Source organism: Theropithecus gelada, chromosome 10 (genome assembly GCF_003255815.1).
Source record: "Theropithecus gelada isolate Dixy chromosome 10, Tgel_1.0, whole genome shotgun sequence".
In the NCBI taxonomy this organism is placed as follows: Eukaryota; Metazoa; Chordata; class Mammalia; order Primates; family Cercopithecidae; genus Theropithecus; species Theropithecus gelada.
In genome coordinates, this window is record NC_037678.1 from 67,927,957 (window position 1) to 67,943,077 (window position 15,121).

A 15,121-nucleotide genomic window follows, 5' to 3' on the forward strand; every position below is an offset into this window, starting at 1 on the left:
TCCAGCCTGGGTGACAGAGTGAGTGTCAAAAAAAAAATAAATAAATAACCAATTCTAGATTTATGGTGCTATCAGATTATATTCTTGGTCCAAAAAAATTTTAAGTCAAATCTCTCAAATATGAAAGTTCAAAAAGATTTTGATAAGATATAACTATTAGGAATATGGATTTTTCTGCAAGCATATTACAAGTGTTAATACCGTAAGCAAATTTGATGTTTGTGTAGAATATGTACAAGATTCCAGTACACTTCAGAGTGGGAAGAAGTCCTTCCAGTGTCTATGATTGGTGGCCAGGATCCCCAAACTTGCTGCCTTTTGCTGTTTGGAGGCCTACGTGTAATGGAAAGGAAATTGCCCTGAAAATCAGAGCTGGGTTTTAATGTCATCTCTGATGCTACTAGTTAGCCACAGGATTCTGAGCAGATCACTTTCTGGGCCTTGGTTTCCTCACCTGTAAAATAGTCTTGGACTAAATATTGTCTAATCTTTTCTAAATTCCTGTGATTGTGTTATCTCATTCCTTTTAGCAAGTTTTCCCTTTTTTTTTCCCACATTAGAGCAAGTGAACTCCATGTCTGGAAAAGTTAACATTCAGTATACAGTGGTTTAAGAGCTGGAAGGGGCTGTAGGCAACATGTAGGCACTTTCCTCTATCCATAGATATTTCTCATTTTGAGAAAAGATATTCCTCTATGACCATTATCTCTTTTTTTCCTTTTTTTCACAGGTGTTGAATGACCATTATCTTAATATTAGAATGTATAACTGAATGAAGGATACAGAAGATTCAGTTTAGCTGAGTTAATAACAAAAGAGAACATTGTTTTGCCTGAGGTTGTTGAATAACTTTTTTTGTTTTTGTTTCTTTTTTGAGGCAGTGTCTCACCCCATCACCCAGGCTGGAATGCAGTGACATGATCTCAGCTCACTGTAGCCTTGACCTCCCAGGCTCAAACAATTCTCCCACCTCAGCTTCACAAGTAGCTGGGACTACAGGCGCACACCACTGCACCTGGCTAATTTTCTGTTTATTTTTTGTAGAGATGAGTTCTCACTATGTTGCCCAGGGTGGTCTCAAACTCCTGAGCTCAAGTGATCTGCCCACCTTGGCCTCCCAAAGTGCTAAGATTACAGGCATGCACCACTGCACCCAGCCAAATAACTTTTTTATCAGCTAATTGTGCCTGGGATTTGCTTTCCAACCTGTAAAATGTAACTACATTTAATAGTACCTCCTCAATTACTTAACTTTTTTAAAAATTATTTTTTACTGTATAATACACATGAAATTTACTATGTTAACCATTATTGAGCATACAGTTTAGTGGAAATTAAATATACTCATAATGTTGTGCAACCATCACCACCATGTGTCACCCTAACTCTTTTCATCCTGTAAAATTAAACATCTCTGTCCAGGCACGGTGGCTCACGCCTGTAATTCCAGCACTTTGGGAGGCCGAGGCAGGTGGATCACGTGGTCAAGAGATTGAGACCATCCTGGCCAACATGGTGAAATCCTGTCTCTACTAAAAATACAAAAATTAGCCAGGCATGGTGGCGGGCGCCTATAGTCCCAGCTACTTGGGAGGCTGAGGCAGGAGAATTACTTGAACACGGGAGGTGGAGGTTGCAGTGAGCCGATATCGCGTTACTGTGCTCCAGCCTGGTGACAGAGTAAGACTCTGTCTCAAAAAAAAAAAAAAAAAAATTGAACATCTCTAACCATTAAATAACAACCCCCCATTTCCTCCTTGCTCCTAGCCCCTGGAAACCACCATTCTACTATCTGTTTCTATGATTTTTGACTACTTCCTTCATATAAGTGGAATTTTGCCTTTTTGTGACTGGCTTATTTTACTTAGCGTAAGATGCTCAAAGTCCATTGATGTTGCACCATGTGACAGTATTTCCTTCCTTTTTAAGGCTTAATAATATTCCATCATGGCTGGGTGCAGTGGCTCACGCCTATAATCCCAGCACTTCAGGACGCCGAGGCAGGCAATCATGAGGTCAGGAGATCAAGACCATCCTGGCCAACATGGTGAAACCCCGTCTCTACTAAAAATACAAAAATTAGCTGGGCGTGGTGGCACACACCTGTTGTCCCGGCTCAGGATGGTGAGGCAGAAGAATTGCTCGAACCCAGGAGGCAGAGGTTGCAGTGAGCCAAGATCATGCCACTGCACTCCAGCCTGGTGACAGCAAGATTCCGTCTCAAATAATAATAATAATATTCCATTGTATATATATACCATATTTTACTGATTCATTCATCTGTCAGTAGACATTGGGTTGCTTCTATATCTTAGCTATTGTGAGTAATGCTGCTATGAATATGGTGTACAAATATCTCTCTGGGACTCTGCTTTCAGTTCATTTGAGTGTGTACTCTGAAGTAGAATTGCTACATCTTGTGGTAATTCTGTTTTTAATTTTTTGTGAGAAACTGTCGTTTTCCACAGCAGCTTGTATCCTTTTACATTCCCACTGACAGTGCACAACGGTTCCAGTTTCTTTTTTTTTTTTTTTGAGATGGAGTCTTGTTCTGTTGCCCAGGTTGGAGTGCAGTAGCGCAATCTTGGTTCACAGCAACCTCTGCCTCCTGGGTTCAAGTGATTCACCTGCCTCAGCCTCCTGAGTAGCTGGGACTACAGGTGTGCACCACCATGCCTGGCTAATTTTTGTATTTTTAGTAGAGACGGGGTTTTGCCATGTTGGCCAGGCTGATCTCAAACTCCTGACTGATCGAACTCAAGTGATTCACCAGCCTCAGCCTCCCGAAATGCTGGGATTATAGGTGTGAGCCACCACGCCCTGCGGATTCTGTTTCTCCATATCTTCACCAATGTTTATTTTCTGTGGTTTTGATAGTATCATGGTAATGGTTGTGAGGTGGTATCTTATTTTGATTTGCATTTCTCTAATGATTAGTTATGTCAAGCATCTTTTCATGTGCTTATTGGCCATTTGTGTATCTTTTCTGGAGAACTGTCCTTTGCCTTTTTTTTTTTTTTGAGACGGAGTCTCACTTTGTTGCCCAGGCTGGAGTGCAGTGGCACAATCTAGGCTCACCACAACTTCCACCTCCTGGGTTCAAGCAATTCTCCTGTCTCTGCCTCCCGAGTAGCTGGGACTACAGGTGCGTGCCACCATGCCCAGCAAATTTTTATATTTTTAGTAGAGACAGGGTTTCGTTATGTTGGCCAGGCTAGTCATGAACTCCTGACCTTGTGATCCACCCACCTCGGCCTCCCAAAATGCTGGGATTATAGGCATGAGCCTGTTCTATTAATTTAAACTTAACCTCTCTCTTCTTTTTTATGATCCTTTCTCCATCTTACTGCTTTCCATTTATTCATTGCCTGTGATGTGCCAGGTACTATGCTAGGTTTTCTGCATGTATTATCTAATTTGTACTCAAAATCTCATGAAGTAGTTTTTTTCATAGTTTTAGAAAAGAAAAAGATAAGTTTCAGAAAGGTTAAATAGCTCATTCATGGTCATCCAGGTGCTAAGTGGCAAAGCTAGGATTAGATTTGAGTATGTAGCTCCAAAGCATGCTCTGTTAGCTATTCCAAGCTGGTGCTCCACCTTATTCTTTTACTCTTTTGGTTTGTTTTTAATTCCATCTCTCCTCTGGTGGCTAAAAGATTACTAATAAAATTCTTTTTCTTTCACAATCAAGAGTCCAGCAAGCTAAAAGTACAGAAGGTGGAGCCCTGGAACAGCGTGCGTGTGACATTCAACATCCCCCGGGAAGCAGCGGAGCGGCTACGGATCCTTGCTCAGAGCAACAACCAGCAGCTTCGGGATTTAGGGATTCTCTCCGTTCAGATTGAAGGTCTTTTACTTTGCCATGTGTCCATCTAGACCAGAATCATTACAGTAGTAGAATATAGCATGATTTTCTATGCTGCTTTGTCTGTTCCTCTGCTCTTGTATTTCAGAATGCCAAGCAACTCATGTAACTTGTACTTTGCTTTGCAGCACCTTAGATGAAGAGGGACTGACTGAGGTTATTGCTGGGTCCTGATGGTCTTTACATCTATAGTCTTGGTTTCCATTCCTTTGGCTAATTTTGACCATCAGTCTTTCAGACTTTGATTTTACTGGCATCCTGACCAGGAATTGATTTGTCTTATTTATTTAGATGTGTGGTTTTCTTTGTTATTGTTGTTGTTTTTAGAGATGGTGTCTTTCTGTGTTGCCCAGGCTGGACTCAAACTCTTGGCCTCAGATGATCCTCCCATCTCAGCCTCCTGAGTAGCTGGGACTACACCTGTACCACTGTACCCAGCTTAACATATAATTTAATTTGCTTCCTTCCTTCCACCAAATAAAGTTTAGTATTTTCTTTATTCGTCTAACAGATTACAAAGCCTTCAACAGTCCTTTCCTTTTGTAGCAGTGTTCATTTTCTTTTCTTTTCTTTCTTTCTTTTTTTTTTTTGAGGCAGAGTCTCGCTCTGTTGCCCAGGATGGAGTATAGTGGCGTGATCTCAGCTCACTGCAACCTCCACTTCCCAGGTTCAAGCGATTCTCCTGCCTCAGCCTCCCAAGTAGCTGGGATTACAGGCACGTACCACCATGCCCAGCTAATTTTTGTGCTTTTAGTAGAGACGAGGTTTCACCATCTTGGCCAGGCTGGTCTCAAACTTCTGACCTCAGTTGATCTACCCTCTTCGGCCTCCCAAAGTGCTGGGATTACAGGCGTGAGCCATCATGCCGGCCCACAGTGTTCATTTTCAATATTTTTACCAGAATGATCTTTTTCAAAATGAAAATTAGATGAGCAGGCATGCGCGCGCGCACACACACACACACCCTTACACACATACACACACACACACACACACACCCCCCTACACCCCTACACCCCTATACCCCTAGATTAAAATCCTACTATCTCTTGGTATTATTCAAAGAATGAAGACCAAACTCCTTACCATGACCTCAGGCCTTGCATGGTCTCACCTCTACCTTCTTCATCCAGCCTTATCTTGTATAACTCTCCTCCCTTGCCCACTGTGTTCCAGCTTCTCAACTTTCTCTTCCTTCTGCCACAGGTCCTTTGTATTGATGTCTTCTCTGAATGAAATACTATCCCCTACCAGCCCCCCTTCCCCTAGTTCATGCCTGCTCAGCCTTCAAGTATCAGCTTAAATCTTGAGGTTGTGTTCTCTGAACTCCTTTGGCAAGTCAGAGTCCTTTGCTATGTGCTCTCACAAAAGTTTGTTTCTCTTCCTTAGATCATTTATCTCACACTTTCATTAGAGCAATTATTGATTGTTGTTTTATCCCCCATAGACTATAAGCTTTAGCATTTGGAATACAGTGATAAATATTGTCCTTACTGTTATAAACTCGGAAGAGCTTATGACTTTAGTAAGGAAGACAAACCTGTGAGAGATATAAGTACCTACCATGTGTGGGAGAGCTCTTTGGAAGCTCAGTGAACCAGACTCCCCTCTTCCCCTCCTGTGTTGATACAACCAGGTGACAACCAGCAATTCCAACTTTCCCTTCCACAGTAGGCCAGGTCCTCCTGGCCCTGTGCTTACGTAGAACCTAAATGCTCCGTGAAACCTCAGCAGCCGAGGTCATCATTTTGTTTATAGAAGTGAGACACATTTTATGCAGTCTAGCATTGTAGGTTGCTGTGCCCTCAAAGGGGAAACACCAACAAACAGATTATTTAGAAAGGGTTATATGTAGATTGAGAAATGGGATAAATTTCACCACTTGATAAATGAGGGGATAGTGGCTTAAACAATAACCACTTTAATTTGAAAAATGTGGAACTATCGAAAAGGATCCAGAAAAGTATAGTTAATTCACAGCAATCTGTAGGAGGAACTATTAGGAAGAGTGGAAGTCGAACAACTGTTGGATAAAATAACAGTGTGTGGGCTGTTTATACTTTAAGGGACACATAAGTGGTTTCTTTAAAACCCCACGTATTTTATGGTCTCTGTTCCTATTTAAAGACTTCAGAACCTTAATTGATAGTGTTTTTCACTGGAGAAAGAAGTACCAGTTTTATCTCTTAAGCAGACCTACTTCCTAAAAGGATAAAATGCTGGTTCTCCCTTAATATTATAGCCATAAATTCAAACATGAGTACTAGCAAGGAAGCAAATAGATAACGTATTTTAAGAAATTATGAAATTTCACATATGACAATGATTATCACAATACAGAAAGAGTTCTTTAACTTTTAGGCTACATGTGTGTCCCAGATGATCTCTGTTCTTACAATCCTGGGAATTCAGGCAGGAGTGAAGTGATGGCAGCAGCTATTGCTTTTGCGGAACTGGGCTATTGATTTTGTAAATTGTAAGAAGGAATGTTGGCCAGTCATGGTGGCTCACGCCTGTAATCCCAATACTTTGAGAGGCCGAGGTGGATGGATCACTTGAGGGCAGGAGTTTGAGAGCAGCCTGGCCAACGTGGTGAAACCCCGACTCTACTAAAAATATAAAAATTAGCCCAGCATGGTGGTGCATGCCTGTGGTCCCAGCTACTCGGGAGGCTAAGGCAGGAGAATTGTTTGAATGCAGGAGGCAGAGGTTATGGTGAGCCGAGATCATGCCACTGCACTCCAGCCTGGGCGACAAGAGCGAAATTTTGTCTCAAAAAAACAAAAAGAAGGAATGAAGGAATGTTGCCACTGTCATGTCTGCTGCAAGGCTTGAGTGACAGGTTGTTCTCTCAAGAGTCCATTCTCCATTGACTAATACTCCCTGTACCCTTCCTTTTTAAAGTTTCGGCCAGGGAGTTGGGGAAACATCTTTTTTGAGGACATTTTGTGCCACCTCTGTAAATTCATGGTGACCTAAAGCGGTAGTCTGCTAACTTTTTCTATAAAGGGCCAAGAATAAATATTTTTGGCTTTTCAGGCCATAAGATCTCAACTCAACAAGTACTCAGCTCTGTCTTGTAGGGCAAAAACAGCCATAGGCAATATGTAAACAAGTAAACATGGCAGGATTTCAATAACACTTTATTTAAATAAACATGCAGTGGGCTGCATTTGGCCCACAAGACGTAGTTTGTGGACCCCTAATTGGCAAGTTTGGGAGCCCATAGTGTTCTCTTTGACATGAATTGGCATATATGCAGTTGGCAAATAGGGGAATAATAGCAGTATAATGTGGAAATTCTGTTTATTAAGATGTTATTTTTTTTCTTAGGTAAGAGGAGCTGGAATAGTAGAAATAGAATTATAATTATCAACAAGAGAAAGCTTTTCACTCAGCTGTTGCATGTGTGGGAGTCTTTTCAGCTCTATTAAAATTAAGGATGAGAGTGTGCATTCCTGTGCCTTCCTGACGTACGTCCCCCAGCCTTGCGTGGCTCTCAGCTCATGACAGGTTGCATTTCTTCCTGTGTCCACCTTAATGGCAGCCCCACTGGCTCAGAGCTCCACTACATCTGCATTATCTCAGCAGCTTTAACCAGGCATTTCCACTGCATTTTTTCTGGTATTTTGCCTTCACCAGTTACTGCTTTTATTAGAGCTCTGATTACAAAGTCTCATAGGTTTTCAGTTTGCCCTAACCCTCTTATTGTGAGTATGAGATTTGATAAATGTGAGGTTTTCCAGAAATTAATTTGTCATGTAGAAAAATGCCTATAATCCTTTGTAAGGTTATAAATAAGATGACTGTTTATATTTAAAAAATAGCTAATGAGCACCTGCCATGTACCAGGCACTATTTTATGTATAAAGGATATATTATAGATCGTCATATAATTTATCATTAAATTACGACACTTTTCTTTCTTTTTTATTTGAGACAAAGTCTCACTATGTTGCCTGGGTTGGAGTGCAGTGGTACAAACACAACTCACTGTAGCCTCAGCCTCCTGGGCTCAAGTGATCCTCCCATCTCAGCCTCCTGAGTAGCTAGGACCACAGGTGCATGCCACCATGGACCTGACTAATTTTTCATAGAGATGGGGTCTCACCATGTCGCTAGTCTTGAACTCCTGGTCTGAAGCAATCCTCCCACCTTGGCCTCCCAAAGTGCTGGGATTAACAAACGTGAGTCACCATGCCCAGCCTAAAGTAGGACACTTCTGAAAGTGAAAGAGAATGCTATTAATTATGCTGGAACAACAGATGTAAAGGAATAAGGACAGACTTGTGATTACCCCTGTATAGTGATGGGGGAGGCAAGCAAGAAAATGAGTGAGTGAATGATTATGTGGAATGTGCTCTGCAGAAATAACAAGATGTTCTGATAAAAGTTACCTAACCTTGGATAAGATGGTTGGTAGAGGCCTTTTTGGGCATGTGACACTTAAGATTATGTGAAAATTGAGAAGCTAGCTATGCGAAGAGTACAGAGAACTGTTCTAGGCAGAGGAAACCACATGAGCAAAGGCCTTGGGGTAAGAAGCAGCCTTGTGTGCCTAAGAAACTAAAAAGAAACACTGGGGCTGAATCCTTGTTATTGAAGGAGAAAAATAGCATGAGATGAGGTTAAAGAGGTAGACAGGGCTAAATATGGGCAGTCCAGTATTGGTAGCCACAGACTGACTGTATGTTGCTTTTGAGCACTGAAAATGTGGCTAGTTAAAACTGATATGCGCTGTAAGTATAAAATACATATTACATTTTGAAGATTTGGTATCCCCCAAAAGAATGTAAAGTATCTCAATAATTCTTATATTGGCCAGGCTCAGTGGCTCACACCTATAATCCCAGCACTTTGGAAGGCTGAGGCCAGGAGGATTGCTTGAGTGCAGGAGTTTAAGACCAGCCTCGGCAATATAGTGACACCCACCCTGTCTCTACAAAAAATTTAAAACTGAAAAAAATTAGCCAGGCATGTTGGCATACTCCTGTAGTCCCAGCTACTTGGGAAGCTGATGTGGGAGGATCGCTTAAGCCCAGTAGGTCAGTGCTGCAGTGAGCCATTATCTCACCACTGCACTCCAACCTGGGCAACAGAGTGAGACCCTGTCTCAAAAAATAACAATAATTTTTGCATTAGTTACATGTTGAAATAACAATACATTGGATGTATTAAGTGAAATAAATGATAATTAATTTAATCTGTTTCTTACTGTGGCTTCTAGAAAATTTTAAATTGTATCTGTGGCTCATATTATATTTGTGTTGAACAGCACTTGGCTAGGTAGATAATTTGAGCCCTTGTGTAGACTGTTAAGAAGTTTGGCCTGGCCGGGCACAGTGGCTCATGCCTGTAATCCCAGCACTTTGTGAGGCTGAGATGGGCAGATTGCCTGAGGTCAGGAGTTCGAGACCAGTCTGGCCAACATAATGAAACCCTGTCTCTACTAAAAATACAAAAGTTAGCCGGGCATGGTGGCAAGCACCTGTAATCCCAGCTACCTGGGAGGCTGAGGCAGGAGAATCACTTGAACCCGGAGGCGGAAGTTGCAGTGAGCTGAGATTGTGCCATTGCACTCCAGCCTAGGCAATAGGGTGAGACTCTGACTCAAAAAAAAAAAAGTTTGGTCTTTATTTCTAAAATAGTGAAAAGCAATGGACCTGTTTTAAGCAGAGGAATGATACAAACTGATGTCCTTTTCCAGAACAATTTTCTTTCTATCTAGAATGTCTTGACAAATTTTGTATATTAATAGTTCCCTTCCTTTGGTGGAAACCCTCATGACCTGTATTCTCTTTCTCTTTTATGCCTGATTTCTAGAGGCAAGCCAGAGCATCTGGTAGCTCCCAGTGATTGCTTCCTTTTTGGTAGGATGTTTGTTCCCTGTGACCAGTGAACCTCCCTGGTTAAAATAGACATAGAAAGCTGACCTAGGCTCACGCCTATAATCCCAGCACTTCGGGCGGATCACAAGGTCAGGAGATCGAGACCATCCTGGTAAACATGGTGAAACCCCGTCTCTACTAAAAATACAAAAATTAGCTGGGTGTGTTGGCATGCGCCTATAATCCCAGCTACTTGGGAGGTTGAGGCAGGAGAATCTTTTGACCCCGGAAGGTGGAGACTGCAGTGAGCCAAGATCACACCACTGCACTCCAGCCTGGCGACAGAGTGAGACTCTATCTCAGAAAAAAAAAAAAAAAGAAAGAGAAAGCTGACCTAGATCAGTGACAGGACAGAGGAAACTGCTGTGTCTCATTAACTTTCTACTTTGCCATCTGACCCTATGAATCTGAACCCTAGTATAGAAGGACTTGGGTGAGTGCAACCTTTCAGCTCAGCAGCCACAGACTAGCTATATTTTAACTCTCCACAAGGTGGTGCTCTCTTACAATAACAGTAGTCAAAATTTTGGATTAAGTGTAAGAAACATTCTGTAGCTTGTTTCAGAGACCTTTTTATCATTGGACCAAGTAAGATTTAAGTTTCCTCTAAGTTTAGAGTCTACTTAATTGGAACACTTCTGGTAACATTACCTGTGAGGGTACCGTGAAGCTCAAATAAGATAAAATTAAAAATCCTATACAGGCTAGGCACGGTGGCTCATGCCTATAATCCCAGCACTTTGGGAGGCCGAGGTGGGTGATCACATGAGGGCAGGAGTTGGAGACCAGCCTGGCCAACATGGTGAAACTCTGTCTCTACTAAAAGTGCAAAAATTATCTGGGCGTGGTGGTGGGTGCCTGTAATTCCAGCTACTCAGGAGGCTGAGGTAGGAGAATCCCTTGAACCCAGGAGACGAAGGTTGCAGTGAGCTGAGATCACACCACTGCACTCTAGCCTGAGCGACAGAGTAAAACCCCTTCTCAAAAAAAAAAAGAAAGGCCAGGTGCGGTGGCTCATGTCTGTAATCCCAGCCCTTTGAGAGGCTGAGCTGGGTGGATCACAAGGTCAGGAGATCGAGACCATTCTGGCTAACACAGTGAAACCCCATCTCTACTAAAAATACAAAAAAATTAGCCGGGTGTGGTGGCGGGTGCCTGTAGTCCCAGCTACTCAGGAGGCTGAGGCAGGAGAATGGCGTGAACCCAGGAGGGGGAGCTTGCAATGAGCCAAGATTGCACCACTGCACTCCAGCCTGGGCAACAAAGTGAGACTCGGTCTCAAAAAAAAAAAAAAAAAAAGGAAAATCCTATACATAGCCGGACATACTGTTATGTGCCTGTGGTCCCAGCAACTCAGAAGGCTGAGGCAGGAGGACCCTTTAGGCCCAGGAATTTAAGGCGGTGGTGAGCTATATGACTGTGTCACTGCACTCCAGCCTGGGTGACAAAGTGAGACCCCGTTTCAGTAAACAAAAACCTATACAAATACTGGTCCTGTCATTTGGTGTCTCAGAAAGTAGATTTGTAGCAACCTATCTGCTCTTCATTGCATGATTTTTTTCCTGCTGGATATAGGTTTATGTTGCAGTTATTGAATGGAAGTGGCATTTTGTTCACAAGTGCTAGTATCCCTGCACCAGTATATGTTCTTTATTCATTAAACCTACTTATATTTAATATCTACCTTCTGATCATAAATTATCAAAAGAAAGTCTAGGATTTTGAGAGTTTTTGAGAACATTTTCTTCCATTATACACACACACCCCCCACACACACAGTTGGTAAGATGGTTGAAAATAAATATTCAGAGTTCCAGGATCTCTGTTGATACTAAGCATCATTCATGGTCACCCTGCTTCCTTATTACAAGAATTGGTTATATCTCGTGCTTAATGAAACCTATTCAGATGGGTTGAAGAAAGACCCATCTACATTGAACCCACCATTGTTCTGGTGGTAAACTAACCATAATTCTTCAAAAGCACGGATAACTACAGCACTTACATAGCTGTCTATAAACAAAATTTGCATTTTATTCTAATGATTTCCTTTTTATCACTTGACTGTCATTCTCAGGGGAAGGTGCTATCAACCTGGCTTTGGCTCAGAACCGAAGCCAAGATGTGAGAATGAATGGACCCATCGGAGCCGGAAATTCAGTTAGGATGGAGGCGGGATTTCCCATGGCAGGTGGTCCAGGTACGACCTCCGACTCAATTGTATGACATTTTACTAGTTTCCTTTTTGGCTTATTTGATCATTTGAGCCCTGCAAGATAGGTGGGGGTTCATGGCATACTTACATCTCTATTTGTTGAATCAGGAAAGCTAGACATGAGTCATTCCTGGAGGCTAGGGGTCACAGCATGAAGCATCTTTGCAATCTTTTGGTCTCATGCTTAAAGGTTGATGAACACTGAGCCATGCAGCAAACATTTATTGACTTCTTGTTGTGTGACAGGACCTGTGCTGTTGGAAATAGAAATGAATGAGACATTTTCTACCCTCATTATGTTAATATTAATAGTACAATGGAGAATGTAGCTTTCCAACTCCCACTTTCTCTGAGGCTGAGAATATCTGTAAATTGAATTCTTGTGTGTTTATGTGGAATCTGAAGATGTATGTGGAAGAATATGAGTTTTTACGTGTTTAGAATTTGAGAGTTATAAATTGCTTCCTTTTCTAGTAATCTTGAAATCTCTTCTTCAGAGATTGAACTCAATATTCTGTGAATATCAGAATATTAGAATTGAGCTGATTGTCATTTACAGCTGAGGAAGCTGTGGAACTCACATAAAGGAAGTGATTTGCCCAGGGTCAAGGAGCAATTAGAGATCACAGATCTTCTAATGCCCAATTTAGTGCTTTTTTCACTGCACTAGTGGCTTTCAAATTTTTTCAGCTGCAGGACCCTTTATTCAAATAAAACAGAAAAGCACAGCTGCTGTGGTTGAACCTGAGTAAGAATCTGCTTACCCAGTCATTCCCTTCCCACTCTACCACAGTAGCTCTTAGAGAAATGCAGCAGTATAGAGGAGCTCAATTTATAAGGTGCTATTCTTGGCCGGGCACGGTGGCTCACGCCTGTAGTCCCAGCACTTTGGGAGGCCGAGGTGGGTGGATCACCTGAGGTCGGGAGTTCAAGACCAGCCTGGCCAAGATGGTGAAACCCCATATCTACTAAAAATACAATAATTAGCTAGGTGTGGTGGTAGGTGCCTATAATCCCAGCTACTCAGGAAGCTGAGGCAGGAGAATCACTTGAACCTGGGAGGCAGAGGTTGCAGTGAGCCGAGATTGCACCACCGCACTCCAACCTGGGAAACAGAGCGAGACTCTGTCTCAAAACAAAAAAACATGCTATTCTGAACTGTAACTAATGAATTGATCATAGAATTGAACTAGGTTTTTATTCTGGTACTACCATTTACTGGTTACCTCAAGCTAGTTACTATACTTCCCCAAGCAATACTTTCTTCACAATAAAATGAAATAATAATACCTACCATCTTTTGAGCTCGTGCTTGAAGGTAGAAGGGCCCTGAGCAGTGCAGCAAACATTTCCTAAGTTCTTGTTAGGACTTAGGAAAATATATATGTCAGGACCTGTGCTGTTGGGCTGTTGTGGAATACCATATAATAGATGTAAAATATCCAGCCTGGTATTGTGTACATAGATGTAGTTCCCCACAGAAGTCTGAGCATTTGGTGTTAAGGTAGCTTTATGAGAAATTATAGACGACACTGTTGCCACTACTGGAAAGACATGGGCCAGAAGCAGAGTGGGAAAAGCCTAGCCAAGTTACATATAGTTAATGAAAGAATGAATAAACCTATAGTTACCATATAGTTACGTATAGTTAATGAAAGAATGAATAAATCAGGAAATCTGGGTTCTAGTCTCAACTCTTTTCCAAAGGACTTAATATTTACTGACCCTAGTTGCCTATAAACATCTTTAATTATGTTCTAGAAACAATGCTAGAGATCCCTTCTAGGCTTAAAATGTTAAGACTCCACTTAATTGTTATTAGTACTGTAATTACAAGCTCTCTTAGGCTAGTATCTGGCAGATAGCAAGCATGTTTACTAAGTATCCCTAAGAAGTGCATGTAAATTATAGTGCTTTTTTTTCTTTTTTTTTTTTTGAGACAGGGTCAAGTGTTCCTCCTGTCTCAGCCCTTCAGTAGCTGGGACTACACCCGGCTTATTTTTGTTTTGTTTTGTTTTGTTTTTTTGTAGAGACAGGGTTCTGCCATGTTGACCAGGCTGGTTTAACTCCTGGGCTCAAGTGATCTGCCCCCTCAGCCTCCCAAAGTGCTGGGATTACAGACATGAACTGAGCCACCGTACCCAGCCAATTATAGTACTATAGTTGATTATCAACCTAGGAAACTGAGAAGCTTTAGATTGAAATCAGGTTAGATTTGTATTTAATGAAGGACTCAGATTGAGATAATGTGTATGGTATAAAGTTTCAGGAATAATCAATTAGTAATGACCTGTAGTAATAGTAACATTTTAACCCCCAAGATATCTTTCTTTACTGCCAAGCATATTTTAGGATTGCTTTTCTCTGTTGTCTATTGAGACTTGAAGGATGCAAACAAAGTTTAATATTAGGTTAAACAGCTAAATTTTTCTGGGGAAAGAGACCTTAAATCTCTTCTAAAACTATAATAAATAACTTTAGAATTGTGTATCTACAGCAGTTGGTTTTTCAATCATTCTTAGTACTACTTTCTTCTCTTAGCGTGGGGAACAGAAAGTTTACTAATAAGAGTCTTTTGCAATTAAAACTAAATCCATAGCCTGTTTTTTTTTCATAGCCTTATAGAATTCAAAGATTTGTTAGATACCATAGTGGTCATTTAATTCAAGTTTCTCAGCTTCAACACTGTTGATGTTTGGGGCCAATAATTTTTTGCTGTGGGAGACTGTCCTGTGTGTTGTGGGATGTTTAGTAGCATCCGTGGCTTCTACCCACCAGATGCCAGTAGCACCACTACTTCCCTGCAGTTGTGCCACCTAAAAATGTCTCCCGACATTACCAAATGTCCCTTGGGGGACAAAATTTCCCCTAGATGAGAACCTTGGATCTTGTGCAGATTCCCATCTAGTACTGGAATGCATGTTATAGTGTCACTATTGAACATGTAGTCAGCATATACTTGAAATTTTCTGGGATTAGGAAGCTTATTACGGACCAAGAAAACCTTTTTTTCTTTTTGAGATGGACTCTCGCTCTGTTGCCTAGGCTAGAGTGCAGTGACGCGATCTTGGCTCACTGCAAGCTCCACCTCCTGGGTTCACGCCATTCTCCTGCCTCAGCCTCCCGAGTAGCTGGGACTACAGGCGACTGCCA

The 15,121-nt window shown here is 41.7% G+C and overlaps 1 protein-coding gene across 1 annotated transcript in view; it reads left to right on the forward strand.

Moving 5' to 3' along the window:
- NCOA6 (nuclear receptor coactivator 6) overlaps window positions 1-15,121 on the forward strand; it is a 120,021-nt gene that overhangs the window by 51,694 nt on the left and 53,206 nt on the right. Inside the window, exons 4-5 of the mRNA XM_025398598.1 lie at window positions 3,692-3,847; window positions 11,831-11,953. Of these exons, the coding sequence (XP_025254383.1) occupies window positions 3,692-3,847; window positions 11,831-11,953 (279 nt within the window). The remainder of the gene's footprint in view (window positions 1-3,691; window positions 3,848-11,830; window positions 11,954-15,121) is intronic.